The sequence below is a fragment of the Indicator indicator genome, chromosome 24 (genome assembly GCF_027791375.1).
Source record: "Indicator indicator isolate 239-I01 chromosome 24, UM_Iind_1.1, whole genome shotgun sequence".
NCBI classification, from domain to species: Eukaryota; Metazoa; Chordata; class Aves; order Piciformes; family Indicatoridae; genus Indicator; species Indicator indicator.
This window is the reverse complement of record NC_072033.1, coordinates 7,774,774-7,792,040: the sequence shown is the minus strand read 5'-3', so window position 1 is coordinate 7,792,040 and position 17,267 is coordinate 7,774,774. Positions and strand designations below refer to the sequence as shown.

Below are 17,267 nucleotides of genomic sequence, written 5' to 3'. Positions count from 1 at the left end.
GTCAGGTGATGTGATCTGTACTTTAATGAAACTCTGCAGAGCTATTGTGAAACCTTGACTTAAGTTCTAGCATGATAGAAAAAGGCATCTCATTTGGCTAATATATTTAATACTTTTAACTATCTGCTTTATGGTGCATTCATCATGCTCCAGGTTGGTCATAATTATAAAGACCATACCTAAAGTTGAAACAAACTGTCTGCATTTTTTTTTCCTTTAAAAAAATAAATCATGATACAGCAAAGGATGAAACAGGTACTAATCAAATTTTAAGAACTTAGATATATATTTTGGTTTTTTTAAAATCAAAGATCAAGACTAATTGCTTTTTAAAATCGTGTTAATCACGAGTATGTTTTCTGAAATTAATTAGAATACAAACTGGAAGCATTATAAATGCTAAATAAGTCTTATGTGTATTTAGAGGATGCACTTCTTGATGTATTAATAAAAGCAGTCATTACTTTAATACTTTTAGTAGCAGAGCAGTTGTTAAGCTGTTGTGTTATTAGCTAGTTTCTTAAACATGTATGAGAAAAAAATTTCAATGTTTAGGAGGTAGTTTCCCCACAGAAAGAAAAGGGAATTACAGAATTCCCAAGATCAAAATAAAACTAATTCAAATAAGTTGCTTTATGGGAGTCCTGAGTCAAAGGAAACATCTGGTCCCGCACCTTCTTAGCAGGACATGTGGTACATACTGCAGAGATGTCATCCATGAGAGGCTGAGAGTATGGCTGGAAAAAGCAGAATTGGCTCTGCTACCTAAAAAGGGCATCTCATTTATACAGGAGTTACAAAAATGTGTATTGGTTTGAGAGGTTCTCACTTTTTTACCTTAAAACAGATGAGGTTGGGAGGGTTATTGAACAAGGCAAATCTGCTCCAGCTGCTTTCATTTTTCTCATATTGGAAAAATTTTAAAGCAGATGATACTGTTTTCAGCATAACGATCCAAAAAGCCTTTTATGTGCTTTGTCCAAGCATTATCTTTTCTTTTTGCAGCATGAATTTACGTCATTAAGGAAAGCACTATGAGTTTCCATTCCCAAGTCCTGTAGATAGTGCTTCCTATACTGCCAGTCACCAAATAAATCCTTGTGATCTTTAGGAGAAATACAGAAAACACGGTTAAAAAAATCCACTTCTTCCAAGAGCTTTTTTACACAGTGCTTTAGGAATTGCTGTGCCTGTATGGGGAGAGCACACAGGGTGGGTCGGTTTTTTGGGTTGTTGTTTTTTTTTTTTTTTTTACCCTTTACACAGGAGAATATTCAAAAGCACTTTTGTTGTTTTGTGAATAACCGTATTAAAAGGAGAGGAAGAGATGTTATCTGTCAGACCCTTTTAGTGTCATAGTACCTAACTTTGTATAGCCCATACAGAAGACTGCCAGGGATGCTTTTTTTGGGTTCTCTTGGAGTGCGGCTTTTCTTTTCAAGCCTCTGCGTAATGGACTCTTAATCCCCGGTATGCTTCCTGCCCTGGCAGAGATGTCTTTAGCCCAGCATTCATTTTGTTTACCCTTTTATTTAACTGCAAATTTCACAAGGCAAAAACCCAGAATCCACGAAAGACCTATGAGATATTTGTGAAATGGGCCATGACTGCTTATAATTTGTAGGAATAATTACAGCATGTAAGGAAGTCTGCATTTATTAGCAGCAGTGATGAAGCATGTTGTTAAGCACACAGTGTGTCACCAAAGCAGCAGGCTGCCAGAAGCCCAGAATGGCTTTCATTGTTAATTTGGAGCAGAAACACTGAAGCATATCCTGAGAAGGATGCTAATGAAGGGACTGCCAGTAGTAAAATCCTAGTGACCTTTGTGCTTTGTGCTAATTTCTATTCCCCCTCCCTTCCCCCTTCTCCTTTTCCCCCTAAGCTGCTATCTGGCCAGTTAGCCCATGAATTTTGAGGTACAGTAGGAGTGTTGTCCATGCTGGGGTGAGCTCCATGTGCCTCCCCCACTTCCACTCAAATCACAGCAGATTAAAGAGGCTTTTGTTGAAATATAACAGACAGACACGTAGAGGCAGGGTTCAAATTAACTGATTATAAATCACTAGTTAGTTTGAGAAGCCAAATCTAGAGCTGGCTAATGATTTGAAATTACTAGCCAATTGTTAAATTAATCTCCTGGTTTAAAGCAACTGGGAAATGTTTGACAGCTGCAAAGAAATAAATATTTAAGCATTTGCTGTAGGACCTGAACTCTGCAGGGCTTGTTCAGGCTGTGTGAGTCGAGGGGCAGAGGAGAGGTGGTAGAGCTGAGTCAGATACAAGAGCTGTGGTGTGGAAGGAAATGAGCCTGGATTTTAAGATGAACTCGTACTTACGGCTTCTGGCTCTTGGCTTGAGAGTTGAGCTTTAAGTTTTCAGCCACCTAGGGAAAAGGAATCAGGAGAAGATGGTTCCGTATTGTAATTTTTGTATTCTTACTCTGCTGTCTGCCTGACGTTGGAGTATTTCCAAATTCGTGGGTTAAGCAGTACAAGAAAAAAGTTTAAGGGCTTGTTTCAGAGTTGTCATTAGACCTGGGGTCTCTGCATTCAGGGCTGAGATCTGAAGCTGTTAGACAAGAGCTTTTCAGCCCTTTTTCAGATCAAGACCCACTGATTTACCCAGTGGGAGCAGTGGGCTTGGTGAATTTTTACAGGGCAGCGTTGCCTAATTCTTAGGGTACAAACATTGCCCATTTTCTCCAGGATAGTGAAGCGGAAGGAGGGAAAGTAAGGCACATCGCACAGCACCCACAAACGTGGTCATGCTGTTGTTCTAATGCACTGATATCTTTCCTTTGCAGGGACTGTGAAGGTGAAGAGTTCTAATATACAAGTAGGCGACCTCATCATTGTTGAAAAGGTTAGCCTTTATCTTTTCTGTGGAAAGTACCTTTTTTTTCCTTTTTTTTTTCTTTTTTCCTGCAAGACCATGGAAAATGAGATATTTTGAAGTTGTATATGTTTTACAGTAGTCTTAGAATGTCAAATGTTGAACACTAGTTACAATATTTAATTAAGTCTTAGGGTTCCCCTGCCCCTGCTGCATCAAAGTCGTACCACCATCTTGACAAATGAGAGCAAATCTACAGACAGGCACCTCCAACCTCTTTTTTTCCACTTATGCTATAAAAAGTTAAAAAACCTCCCTGCTCATATCTCTGAGTTCTGGACACAGGTTAAATACCTAACACTAATGCCACATGCAAATATTGGGTGTAAACAGCACACCTATTGTTAGACACACTGATCCATTTGTAGGCACTGGTATGTCCAGGTATATTTCCCCCTTTATACAAGTTTTTTTGTGGGGGGGTTTATCCACTGATTTTTATTTTTATTACATACTCTCTGTGCATGCAGCTAGGACCTCTCAAGCTATTAGTATGACAATATTCAGCACAACAAAGAGAAGAATGCTAGCTGTAGATTCCAGATACATGCTTTCTTCTAGTGTGGGACTTCTTGAAAGAAAACCAGCATTTGTTTAAAATGTCTTCATACTTGTAAAATTACTCACTAGCCCTTTTGTAAACCTAGCCATTGGTGAGTCTGGTCAGTGGGAGCTAGCACCAGTTATTATTCTGCACTTGGAATTCTTCAGGGAAGTGAGTTTAGGATTCAAAGCAAAGTGAGTACCAAGCTTCAGTCTGACAAAGAAATCCTCTTTCTCCTCCATATCCCTTTGCTTGTCACGGTGGGGCAGTGGAAGGCGGCTGCACGCGCGTGCAGGGCTGTATGCACAATAATGGCCTTTCTTCTCCTAACAGAACCAGCGGGTCCCTGCTGACATGATCTTCCTGAGGACATCGGAGAAGAATGGTAAACATCTGGAACCAATTGTCAAAATAGCCATTAGCCTTTCACTGGTTGTTTTAGAGAAAATTATCTTTTGCCAATGTGAAAGAAATAGATAATAATAAAATTTTAGAGGACTGAAATGCTTTTACGGAGTGTCGCTTCTCAGGACGTTCCACTCTTTTAGCTTGCTATTGTAGGTTGTTGAATCAAGGGTAAATTAATCTGGTTGCTTCACAGTTTGCATTTTAGATGTAAATTATTTTACTTGCTGTTCAAGTTTGTCTTAAGTGTGGCATAAGGAAATGTTTGATCAGAAGGATTAGAAAACATAAAGACTAATGAGAACATTCCACTTGTCTTAAAGATATAGTGCAGCATCTCAGGGTATTCTGGACTAGTGGAAGGAAATGAGTGTGTGATGCAAGAGTATCATTCTTGTGTTATTAACAGAAGTGACTCGAAATATGATAGCTTCCAAAGAACAAAGAGCATCCTAGATATGAAACCATTTCATGAGTTAATGAAAGGTACCTAAAAGAGATCTGGAAAGAGCACTGACTGATGTTGAAAATCCACAGGGTCTTGCTTCCTTCGCACTGACCAGCTGGATGGTGAAACAGACTGGAAATTGCGGCTGCCTGTTACCTGTACTCAGAGGCTGCCAACTGCTTCTGTAAGCTGCCCTTCCTACAAAAGACTGTACTTGGTAACCACATGTATCTGTTACACCTGAAAAATATTCAGGTGATCCAGTGAATGGGAGACTTTGAGAAACAAGTTAATGCAGCGTTGTTCTCTGCAGGGCTCAGTGCGTGCTACAGATTAGCTTTGGCAACAAAGGGTATCAGGGTAAACCTCCAGAGCTCCAGGCAAGATTTCAGCTAAGGTGAAGCTACATGTCTCTGTGCTGTATGGCTGTTGCACAAAGCTGTAGAGATAGGCACAGCTAGAGAATGACTTTGCAGCAACAGGAGGTGGCTGGTGATATGATGCTCCTATTTTCTTTTTTCATCTCCAGAGACCATTACAGGATAGGTCTTGTTGCAGGATAGGTACACTTGGTGGTGGTACTTCTCAAATATTCCCTTTCATTCCATGCACTGCAATATGTTCAGAAGCACAATTCCTGCATTTTCTTGAATTTTTTTCAGAGGCCATTAAGTTTTCATTGCTTGCCTTTGTGAAAGTAGGATTATCACCATACTCATGTTTTGTTTTAAAGAAAACAAGAAAAAAGGAGGGGGAATTGGAATATTCGCTTTATTGACGTTCTAACTGTAAAAAAGTCCAAGTTTATTTTATACTAAGGCTTTGAATCAAAGCAAGCCATTCCCTCCATAGAGAGATGTACACTTGTTGGGAGCCAGCAGTGAAAACACTGCAGAATTGTTGTATCTTCTTATCACCACAGAACTGTTCCTATTTACACTGGCATCTTCAACTAAATAGTGAGTGTTCCTTGGTTGCCTTGGAAGACTAGACCCAAGCCTTCTTTGCTACTAAGTAGTAAGTGTCTTGGGCTGTCTTGATTGTTCAGGCTGAAAGGTCTTTTATGGGGATTTGACATGTAAGTCAGTCCCAGGAGTGTCTCAGGTATCAGTTCAAGAAACACTCCTCAGTGAAGCTGTAACACCAGCTGTATTTTCTCTTAGACAGTTGGGCTCCAGTAAATAACATGATTTAGTAATTGTTTTAACTTGATAACTCCTTCTCAAAGTATTTTGGTAGAAACATTTGTACATTATTAAAATTTGCTTGTCTAATTGCCAAAACATGTCTGTTTTGTAGGACCTACTGCAAATCCGGTCCTATGTATATGCAGAAGAACCCAATATTGATATACATAACTTTGTGGGGACCTTCACAAGGGTGAGTATTGCTGACATAAGCTTGAAATGGACGTAAGAAACAAGCATTACAATGAGAGGGGTAAAATATTGTAACAGGTTGCCTAGGGATCACTGCAGGGGGGTTGGACAAGATAACTTTTGAGGGTCCTTTCCAACTCAATGCAATCTGTGAATCTGTGAAATATGTAGTGTTTGCCATGCAAACCTGCTGAATGCTACCAGTATCAGAGTTTTTCAGGGGAAAGAGTGAAGTCTGTCTGCTATTCCTTGTCTGTTTTGGTTTGGTGATTTTTGTGTTTTGGGGTTTTTTTGTTGTTGTTTGTTTCCTTCATAAAATCTGTTAAATGTGAAACAAAAATATAATTATTGAAGCTGTGACTTGGATGTTACAGGCTATGTGAGATTAAGGACCTTATTCTAAAGGTATTAGATCTGAATACTCAGATGGAGATTTGTAGTTATATATTCATGGTATCTGTTCAGAAGAACATCTGGACCACCATGGACTCTGTGGGATTAAAATCTTCCAGTTGTGAAAAGGCAGGGGATCTTCTCTAGTTCAGGCAATAGCAGTCTTAGTTCTGAATCCATTGGATTTGTCCTTCAGTTGCATGTAACACATGTGAACTCAATTCTATCTCCTCCCTGTTTCAGAGGGCAGTGTCTCAGCCACTGTGAAATATCACCATTAAAAAATAGGTGTTTTTAATGTGCTGGGAAGATGCATTGCCTGCTTTGGGCAAAAGGTTGGGTTGTTTTCCTCTCAGTGTGATTATGAAAAGTTTGAAAGGTTCATCTAATGCCTTTGGGGAGTTTTCAGAGGATAAATGGGTTTGTAACAAGTAGGAGACAGGTACTGCTTTTCAGCAGTTGTCTGCTGGTATTTTAGTTCAAAAAGGTAGGTTTTGCTCTCTTATCTTTGTGGCATGTTTTAACCTACTTAATAGTGCTGGCATGGCAGAGGTGTTTGAGTGGCTTAGGGAGGCAGTTCCTGTATAAAACCTGCACAGACATCAATTTTCTTCCTTATGAAAAGATACAGTTGTCTAGAAATAATCTTTAGGTGCCCGAGAGGAATCGTGCTTTCTTGTAATTGTCCTCTGGTGCATATGAGATGACTTCCCAGACATCACTGAGCAATCCAAACAGGTACTCAGTGAGCTCTTACAGTAGCTAATCTGTTACTAATCTGCATGGGCCAAGTGAAGGAACATTTTCCTGTAGTCTCTTGGGAGCTGCTGACAAACCTCTTCCTCAGGAGCCGTAAATGAGAGACTTCGGCAGGCAGAAGTGCCTTAATAGATTTTTTGGGTTTTTTTCCCCAACCCTTCTGCTCCACTGAAACAAAGTGCTCACGTTCTTAATCCAACCAGAGATTTACCTGGGTTTGTGAAAATCCTCCATCTTAGCCAGAAGCCCTCTACCAACACTCCCAGTGCCCCACAAGTTTGTTTGTTTTTACCCTGTTGTAGGAGGACAGTGACCCTCCAGTGAATGAAAGTTTAAGCATCGAAAACACCCTGTGGGCCAGCACAGTGATTGCATCAGGTAAGATGGAGGCATGTGCAAGTTTTTTTTTTTAAGGGAATATGTTAACAATTTTTAAAGGTCTTCTTGTAATGGAATAATAATCTCTGTCAGTTGGAGAAATTAGCAGTTGGAATGAAATTTCCCACTTGTCCTGACACCTCTGGGGAGCTGAGCTGACGTCTAATTGCCTCTTGGATATTTCTAGATGAGAAAGAATTGGAGTGGCCTTTGGGCACTTCTTTAGCATCTAGGACCAGAATAGCACTTAATTGCTCTCTGCATTGACATCCTAATCTGTAACAGAAATGGTGTCAAATGGATTCTGGTAACAGAAGCTAAGATGAAAGATTTCCAGGTAAGTGCTTCCATTGAGTTCATCTTACATACTTTCAAAAAGTCAAAAAGTAAATTCTTTGACAGATTTCAGTTTATATATACAATAAGCTGCCAAGGCCTGAGATTAATCAGTGCCCTCTTGTAAAGGCTTGTCACAGTAAAGGCCTTGTTACTCCCATCCAGCATGCTTGCAAGGTTTGCAGGGTGGTATCTGGGAAGAGGGAAGTTCTATTCTGGAATTAAAATTGTTGAGTGGAGAGGCTTAACAGTGCATTACCCAGGTGTACATGGAATAATAATGGGAAGGAACATGAACTTTGAAAGATTTTTTGTTTGTTTGTTTGTTTTTTCTGAAGCATTGAAAAGCTTTTGATTTGCTCTTTTAAAGCAAAAGCAGTGGATAAATTTTATTGCTTTATGTTTCTATCTAATCTTGCTCTGACTCTTCTTTGAAATGCATTACAGTGTTGTCACGGGGATAGTAAAAAAACTAGTTCAAATGCAATTTAATCAAATACATTATGTTTATAGACTAGTAACTGCCATGCAGTAGGTACCTTCCTCCTGCTTCAGAAGGTACAGCAGAAGGCTAGAAAGATGATTAGGGGACTAGAACATCTCACTTCCTCAGCCTTTCTTCATGTCTTGTGGTGTTTTAGCCTGGAGAAGACTGACAGTGAGTCTTACCAATGCTTTTATAAATACTTAAAGAGTGGGTCTCAGGAAGATGGAACCAGACTTTCTTCAGTGGTGCCCAGTGACAGGACAAGGGGCAGCAGGCACAAACTAGAACATGGGAAGTTTCACCTGAACATAAGGAAAACCTTCTTTACCTTGAGGGTAACAATAACAGAGCACTGGAACAGGCTGCCCAGAGAAGTGGCGGAGTCTGTATCTGGATGATTTCCAGAGGTCCCTTCTGCGATTCTGTAAAGAGTGCTGCTGCAGTCAGAGGGAATTACTGTCCTGCCCTCAGCGTGTTCACAGCCAGTGCCTGCTGAGGATAAAGGTTTTCCCTGCTGTACTCTCAGCTGTGTGTTGTATTCATGTGGTACAGACGTTTTCCCCAAAGGAGGGCACAACACACACTCTGCTCCACCTGGTCACTACTTCAGTTATGTTTAGAAGTCCTGGGTGTTCCTGGTATCTGTATCAAGGCATGCAACAATCTTCTGTCTGCCCAAATGAACTCACTGTTTGAATCCAATCCCCTTCTGAATAAGTTATTTGTAGATAATCATCTTTTTGAGTTCAGTTAGTAGGAATAACATTTGCAAATATTTTCACCATTTCAAACAGTTTATGCAATGAAGCCTGTTTTGAAGGGCCATAAAACAAGAAGAAACACTCTTTTTGTACATACCAGTGTGTCTTCAAGCTGTTTTCTAGCTCTGGCAGGTTTTCCCTCTCATTTTGACTGAGTTGATCAATATAATACCCTTTTTATTTCTCCTATGGCAGTAATAGATAGCATGTTGTAGGTTATTTCTGTTAGGAAAAAAAAGGGGATATTATTTTCCTTCCACTGTAAGTGAAAGCTGCCAGGTTATGGTGATGCCACCTCACTGGGGTAGCCTTTGCTCATAAGATGAAGCAGAGCTATGTGGCTTTCTCCATCTGCTGTAGTAGGAATGAGTCTGACTCTGACTGCTTGTGGTTCATTTGGAGTAGCTGTGCCATCTGCTGATCTGAATTGTGATGATCTTACACCACCTGCCATCTGGCTCCAGTGATTTGCTGTTAGTTTTTGTTGGTTGGGGTTTTCTTGGTGGTATTGTTAGGGTTTTCCCCCCCGCCCCGTTTTTTTGGTTGGTTGGTTGGTTTTTTGTTTGTTTTTTTTTTTTTAGAAATGTTTCCCAGCGTATTTTTAGAAACCACCTCTTTTGAATCAGGCTTATTTTAAAATAATTCACTTGCAGCTTGTTAAAACTTTGATTGTTAATGGGAGCAGGGGAATAGCAGAGTATAAAATGGCAATATGTTTGCGGCAGTGCTTTTTTTTTTTTTTTCCCAGTGTTGTTTTTCTCCATTTTTACAGACCTTTAACGTTTTCTAGTAAAAAATTAGACTTTGGCAATAGCAGCTTTTAAACCCTTGGCAGTAGGTAGCTTTTTTTTTTTTTTAATGGCTTTTTGTAATGTGTTTAGGAGAAACTTGTAGAAAACCAGTAATATATGGTGCTAAAAATTAGGGTTATGTTTCTGCAAGAAGGAAAGGGAGAACTTTGTTGCTCTCAGCTCTTTTAGCAACTGTGGGACATGACATTAAAATACACTGATCAGCTCCCAGCAGCTCCATCTGTTACAGTAAGGTAGGAGTTGGTATAATGTGCCTTTTAGTGGGCACAGCAATTAAATACTTTAAATTGTAGATTTTAAAGGTAATTCTGGCTTTGAAAGCCACTAGAGTTCATTGGTTTTACTCTCATTGTGACAACCTTCACCAATAAAAAACTGTAGCCCAGAGCACTGCTTTTGGCACACAATGAAAGACCACTATCTGCTGTGAGGCAAACTCACCCACACCTAATTGGGACTCAAGAGTGGTGGGAGGAAACCTAGGAAATCCTCCATCCTTTGCAACTTTTATTTGTAGTGAGGAGAGACAACTGATATTAAAAAGGGGGTCATGGAAAGTGAAGAGAACCAAGGAGTTGACTTCTCTTTCTATGGACTTTAGTTGATGCGGTCTGTGATGCTGCATCAAGTCACAAAATAACAGAATTACGGAGTGTTAGTGGTTCGAAGGGACCTCAAAAGGTCATCCAGTCCCCTGCCAGGGCAGGATCACCTAGGGCACGTCACACAGGAACAGATCCAGGCACGGTTTGAAAGTCTCCGAAGAAGGAGACTCCACAACCTCTCTGGGCAGCCTGTTTTAGTGCTCTGTCACCCTCATAGTGAAAATGTTTTTCCTTATGTTCATGTGGAATCTCCTCTGTTCCAGCTTGCACCCATTGCCCCTTGTCCTCTCGCTAGACATCATGGAGCAGAGCCTAGCTCTGTCCTTCTGTCACTCACCTTTCACATCTTTATAAACATGAATGAGGTCATCCCTTAGTCTCCTCTTTTCTCAGCTAGAGACCCAGCTCCCTCAGCTCTTCATTATAAGGAAGATGTTCCATTCCCTCTCCAAGCATATGGGTACTACACTTGTAAACTTACCAACATTTTGTAGGATATCTTCTGTTCAAAGTCTGTTTTCATAGGTTTTAAATTTCAGGTACTGACTGTTTTCGTTTCTGATTGCCCTTACTTTTGAAATTCACATGCTAAAAATCCTTCCCAAGTGCTAGTCCTTTGGATCCAACAAGTATTTTTATAGAGAAAACAAATGGAGGTTGTTTTTCTCCAGCTGACCCATTCTCTGTGTTATTTAGGTACTGTTGTGGGAGTTGTTCTTTACACTGGAAGGGAACTGCGCAGTGTGATGAATACTTCAAACCCAAGAAGTAAGGTATGGTGAGGAAGCAGCCTTATAAAAAGGCCTAGAAATTAATCATTTTTTTAAAAGAAAATCCTTCCAAATGCTTTACGTGCAGACCATAGGAACAGCTTCATAGGAATAATGATTCATATCATCCAGCCTACGATTTAAGGTAGTTACCCTAGCAGAACCTATTTCTCCTTACTTTTTGATTGTATTATACATGTGTCTTCTCACTTTTAAGACTGGTAAAACCACTGTTTTATATGGTTATAATGAGATAGTTCCAGTTAGAACAGGAAAGCTTGCTGTGCTGCATTCTTCTACTATAGCAAAGCTAAGACCAGCGACAGGAATGTTTATGTAGTCTGCAGTTTTTGGCAGCATGAGTCCTCTCGCACCTCTTAGGCATTACTTAGCTTCCAGATAATTAAAGTTTTATGTAATAAGCTGGCAACAGTATTGTTTATAAGTTTAAATATGTTTGTGGTGTTTTTAAGGAGGAGAAGTTGGCTAGTGGGGAATGGCTGTTTGGATGTGTCAGTTTGTGAATATTCACTTTGTGAATATTACATTGAGCTAACATCTCCATTTGTGTGCTTGAAATGTCTCTCCTTTCTTTAGATTGGTCTTTTTGATTTGGAAGTGAACTGTCTTACCAAGATCCTCTTTGGGGCTCTCGTGGTGGTCTCACTTGTCATGGTGGCCCTTCAGCACTTTGCTGGTCGCTGGTATCTTCAGATCATAAGATTCCTCCTTCTGTTCTCAAACATCATTCCTATTAGGTAAGGTGACTGCTAATTCCTCCCAGCAAAATACTGCTTGGTGTCCTCCTCCATGTTTCTAGTATGAACAAGCACCTAAACTCTTACCTGTTCCTCGTTTGACAGCTAAGCAAATACAGCGTATCAAAATCAAATTATTGTTTAGACAGAAGAATTGCTTTACTGTTTCTGATGAATTTATTCAACATATTCACCTATTCATAAACTCTAACTCAGGATGTGGATTAGTTAAGGCCCCTCTCTTAGTGTTTGGCCCTTGGTTACTTTGATAAGAGTGGAGGAAAAAGTGGAAAAGAAGGGTTATTTATACGGCATGTAAGACCCCATTATACAGCATATACAGGACCCAATTACCTTTTAGAGGGGACTGAAACTTTTAATACTTAACTATACTTTATTAGTAAGAAGATTGTTACTTTTGGTGCAGGTCTGGGGTTCATTTCAGTTCCATTTTTAGCCTGTTGCCCCCTATCAGTCCTGCTGTCCTTGCTTGTCTTTGTTCATCTTCCCCTCAACTTATATCTGTTCTTCCCAACATAATTTGATCATTTCTCTGTGAATTGCAGTGCAGCACTGTACAGTTCTCCCTACTTGCCACCTGACCACTAACTTTGAATATACTTATCCTGAATCACCCTCTGTGGCAGCTTAAATTTAGTTGCCAAAGATGTGTCCTTTTGTTGCACTCTGGCAGTTCACGATGGTTTGGGTTTTTTTCTTTTTTTCCAAAGTTTAACTGGTGATACAATATCTTTCTCTTTTTCCCCTTCCTCCCACATAGTTTACGTGTGAACCTGGACATGGGGAAAATTGTCTACAGCTGGGTGATCCGCAGAGATTCCAAAATCCCCGGGACTGTGGTTCGGTCCAGCACTATTCCTGAGCAGCTGGGGAGAATATCTTATGTGCTTACAGACAAAACAGGTATCTAGGTAGAAAAACTATAACTTTTTTTATAATATGTTGTTGCTTGGATTTTGTTACTCTCTGGCTGCCCAAAAATGTTTAATGTAAGATTTCTTTGGACTGGAAGAAATATGCATTTCCTGTCATTTGAACAATATGATTTAATCAGTTGTTGTTAAAAAAAAAAAATCTGCAGTGTTTTTGTTCTGAATGTACTATAAGTAAGATAGAACAGGAATGTTATGCTACTTCAAAGAGCACGTACAGTGTGTTTTTAAACCAAAAGCTGAGGGCAAAACCAAAATAAACCCCAACTTTTTATGGTTAGGTTTCAAAGCTAGATGAAGATGGCTTACACGTGTAGGGAGAAGTGTAGCATAGGTCTGTCTGCTGATGTCCTTACACTTTTCAGTGTAAGCTTGATTTCAGGAGACCTAAGCTGTAATGAACAGCTTGATCTGACATAAAATTCTGGTCCCATTGTCGTTGTTTCCAGTTTTGTTTAGTTTCAAAAGAAATGGAGTTATGCTTGCAGCTCTTGCTGGCATTGACTGAGGGATAAATCTCATTCTTATTTAGTTGCACAGTGATGTGCACCACTACTTTCCAGGAGAATCAGCCCTCAGATTTGCTTAATACTGTCTTTTTGCTGACCTCAGCCTGTGCAGTGACAGCTTTTGGCAGTTTCTCCTGAACTGGGGTGCAAGAAGGACAAAAACGTGCTGTGAGGAATAGATGTGTTGGTTCCCACTCCACTTCTGGTACTGCTTCTGTTACAGGAACTCTTACACAGAATGAGATGGTCTTCAAGCGACTTCACCTGGGAACAGTTGCCTATGGCCTGGACTCCATGGATGAAGTGCAGAGCCACATATTCAGTATATACACGCAGGTATAATTAAAAGGCATTACTTATCTTTTTGTTCATAAAACAGTTTTCTAGGTCACTGGGCTAATGGTGAATTACTACATCAGGGACCTGCTTATTTACTGATGCTTTTCAGAAAAATCTGAAGGTCTTTGGATGCTTAATACATAAATATTATCATGATTGCACTCATAGATTGTTTCATATCCCCCAGTCCTTAACTGCCAGAGCTCACAAACAGATCTGCAAATGTGGGTGGGTGGTGCCTGTATCTGGTTACTGAGAGTTGGCTGTAAAATAGCATACTTTTATTTAGATATTTAACACTTAGAGCAACCACAGCATTCGCTTTGTTGAAAAATTAGTATTGGGTAATGTTTAGTGGATTAAGTGGCTGTTTGAACTGTTGTGTACTAGGGCAATAATAAAGGAAGAGGAACCATCTGTATTAGATAAGCAGTAACAGAGAACTCTACCAGTATGACTGCTTTTAAGCCTGGTGGTTTAAAAGGAAAAATGGTAAAAGTGGGATTCTTTCACTAATGCACCAGTGTGATGTCTGCTTTGAGAGCTATCTACACCTAAAGGAGGCAGCAAAGTCAACATGTCAAGTATAGAACAGGAAAATCCTGTTCCGGGAAGTCTCTACTTTGCATTGCTCTTTCAATATCACAGGATGAGCCAGGATCCAAAAACTTAGATCTTAGGCTAACTAGACTTCTTAGACTTCTATTTGACTTTTTTTAAGATAACCAGGTAATGCCATGGGACTTGTCTGGGTGAGCAAATTGTGTTCCTTAGCATGTTACATGGGACAAGATGCTGATGAATTGAAACTTCATATAGATACATTCGCTTCATTTGTAAAACAAGGCATGAGGTTTTACTGAAAAATATTGCTGCCTTTAGGGGGGAAAAAATAATCAGCTATCAGTGGCTGATTGTTCCAGCTACCTCTCTGAATGGTACTTAAAAAATTGTAAGAATCACCACTAATTATGTGATCTCAGAAGCATTATTTTTCATTTTCTCTTAATGACCATTCCCTCAACTGCAGCTAGAAATAACCTTTTTTGTTACTTACCGACAATTAGATTCTTTTTATTTTGTAAAATGTGATTCCAGAGATGCAGTCTGCAAATGTTAGTGATGGGCTACTGCTCCCATGTCACATATCAAGCATTTTCATTTCTCAGTAGCTGTTGAATTGCTTCATTCCTACAGAATTAATTTTCAAAGCACTCCTGTTTTCCCTTGAGCATGCACACCCAATGCAGTGAACTGGGGTTTTTTACATCACATTGCTTTTGCTTTGCTCTAGAAATTTAAAACTGAAGTGCACTTTATATATCCCCCCACAAAGTGAAACACGAAGCCAGCGTTCTTGCCTGGAAAAAGGCACCATGTGCTGTCAATGGGATTTTTATTTTTGGCTTTTGTTCATGGCAGTAAAGATGCACAGCTTGACCTCAGTGATCTGTTTGGTGGCATAGCCCTTACCTTGGCAGGCTCTCAGGCTACACTGCATTTTTAACTAAACGTGATAGTTAAATACCTGGTACTTTGAGTAGTTATCTTTTTTACTGGCATGTGTCTCAAGTAACTTGCAACTCATCTGGCCATCTCTCTTTCCCTCCTTTGCTTTTGCAGCCTTCCTAGCATCTGGTTCTACTCTTGATGTTGAGACTCTTAAATGAGTGAACTGTACTTAAAAAAAAAAAAAAAAAAAAGAAACAAAAAAACCCCAAACCAAAACAAAAACCAAAGAAAACACACCTCACACACGCAACACAATTCCCCCACCCCCTTAAAACAACCACCAGATTTCAGATTTATTTGCCCTCATTTTGTACTCAGTCTCCAGAGAAAACTTGACTAGTGGTTAATTATTTGCCAAAGTATTCAATATCTGTCAAGAACATCTGGGTGACTGACAAGTCCAGTGTGTGGCTAGTTAAAACTCATTACAACAGAGCTGATGAGCAGCAATATTAAATTTTGCAGATCTTATGTTTCCTAATCATTAGTGTGGAAAATAGCACATGGGATTATGGTGGTAAAGGTTGTCTCATAAAATGTTTATAATTACCAAGTGAGATTCCTTATAATGAGAAGCATTTGCTGGCAGTGATTAATTTTGAACTGTAGTTCTTATTCTTTGCTTTTATTTTTACCATGTTGTGGCCTTTGACCTGGAAGTGAAACTTTTGTCCTCTTGACACTAAAGGTTAACAGAGCAGGAAACTAGATCACTGTGTGTCCCTTCTTCAACCACAATAATTTAGTAATTGTGCAATTATCTGAAGACGCCCATTCTGATACTAAAAATAGTATTAAAAATTAAATGAATGTAATTAAGATTTTCTAGGTCCATATGAGTCATCTGTTTTCTCTCTTCAGCAATTATATTCTTTTGCACATGAAACCAAACTGACTCTAAATTTTTGGACTCGATGGTGACTTCTATGAAGGAAAAAGTGGTTTCACTCAGTCCTCTGACTTTGGTCTTTCCCCAGTTGGTGTTTGGTGGATCTGCAACAAAGAGTCTTTCTCTCAGTGTACTGTTCCAAAAAGTTAGGTTAATCTTTTGGTGCATTGTAGTCCACCTGTAACAATGATCAAGACGTTGAATTACACTGGTGTATGTTCCCAGTGGTGGTCTGAGTTAAGGTGTATCTCATCCCGGGGGATGTAAGAGGCTGCACAGCTCACAGCTGCCACATACAGGGTCTTCACTGAAGTAAAAACTGAAGTTTGTTGTTTGTTTTTTTTTTTCCTGCAATAAGACTTTATTCTGCTGTCCTTTTTTCTAAGCAATCTCAGGACCCACCTGCTGTGAAGGGCCTTACTTTAGCCACCAAGGTGCGTAAAACCATGAGCAGCCGCGTCCACGAGGCGGTGAAGGCAATCGCGCTCTGCCACAATGTGACACCAGTGTATGAGTCCAACGGGGTGACAGACCAGGCTGAAGCTGAGAGACACTATGAGGACTCCTGCAGGGTGTACCAGGCCTCCAGTCCTGATGAGGTCAGTATCTGTTTCTGTGTTTAAAAAAAAAAAACAAAACAAAACAAAAAACCAACAAACCCAAAACAAACCCAAACAACCAAAAAACCCCACCACCACCAAAAAAACCCCAAACAAACCAACCAACAACAACAAACAAAAGGCAAACCCAAGAAAACCAAAAACACAACAAACCACCCAAAACCAAACAAAAACTCCCTTGCTTCTTGCTGCGAAAAATTGTTTGCTGAAAGTATTCCAGTCTAGTGAAGGGGATAATATTGTAATGCTTTTATTGCACCAATAACTCATGAATAGACCATAAGTGCCCTCTCAGCTGATACACTTCAGCCAGCTCTGCCTCCCTGCCTGAGGCTACAGAGCTCCATGGTGATGGACCACGCAGTAGTGACAGACATCTGCTCCATGTGGGTGAGACAGACCTGGAGCCCAAGTTAATTTTGCTAAGTGAGAGAAGTGCATGAGACTTTGTCTCTGAGCAGAGCTGTGCCCTGACAGTTCTCTGCTGGCACCCAGTCCAGCCAGGGCTACACAAGGTGATCCAGTAGAGGGAAACTTTACAGCTTTCCAGGGACTCACTGGAGACTTTTGCTGAACACTCCAGAGATCAGATTCAGTACAGGGCTTACGATTAAAGTGCTCTTTGCCCCACACTGCAAAATTTGGAAGATCTGTAATTAGAGTCTTGTTCCCTTCTGTTACGAAGACAGGAGGAATAAAATACGGTTCCATGTAT

The 17,267-nt window shown here is 40.0% G+C and overlaps 1 protein-coding gene across 1 annotated transcript in view; it reads left to right on the top strand.

The window, feature by feature from the left end:
- Positions 1-17,267, top strand: part of ATP9A (ATPase phospholipid transporting 9A (putative)) — a 57,871-nt gene that overhangs the window by 16,568 nt on the left and 24,036 nt on the right. Inside the window, exons 5-14 of the mRNA XM_054391778.1 lie at positions 2,807-2,865; positions 3,773-3,824; positions 4,382-4,476; positions 5,592-5,672; positions 7,126-7,201; positions 10,899-10,975; positions 11,570-11,730; positions 12,512-12,654; positions 13,416-13,528; positions 16,319-16,531. Coding sequence (XP_054247753.1) covers positions 2,807-2,865; positions 3,773-3,824; positions 4,382-4,476; positions 5,592-5,672; positions 7,126-7,201; positions 10,899-10,975; positions 11,570-11,730; positions 12,512-12,654; positions 13,416-13,528; positions 16,319-16,531 — 1,070 coding nt within the window. The remainder of the gene's footprint in view (positions 1-2,806; positions 2,866-3,772; positions 3,825-4,381; positions 4,477-5,591; positions 5,673-7,125; positions 7,202-10,898; positions 10,976-11,569; positions 11,731-12,511; positions 12,655-13,415; positions 13,529-16,318; positions 16,532-17,267) is intronic.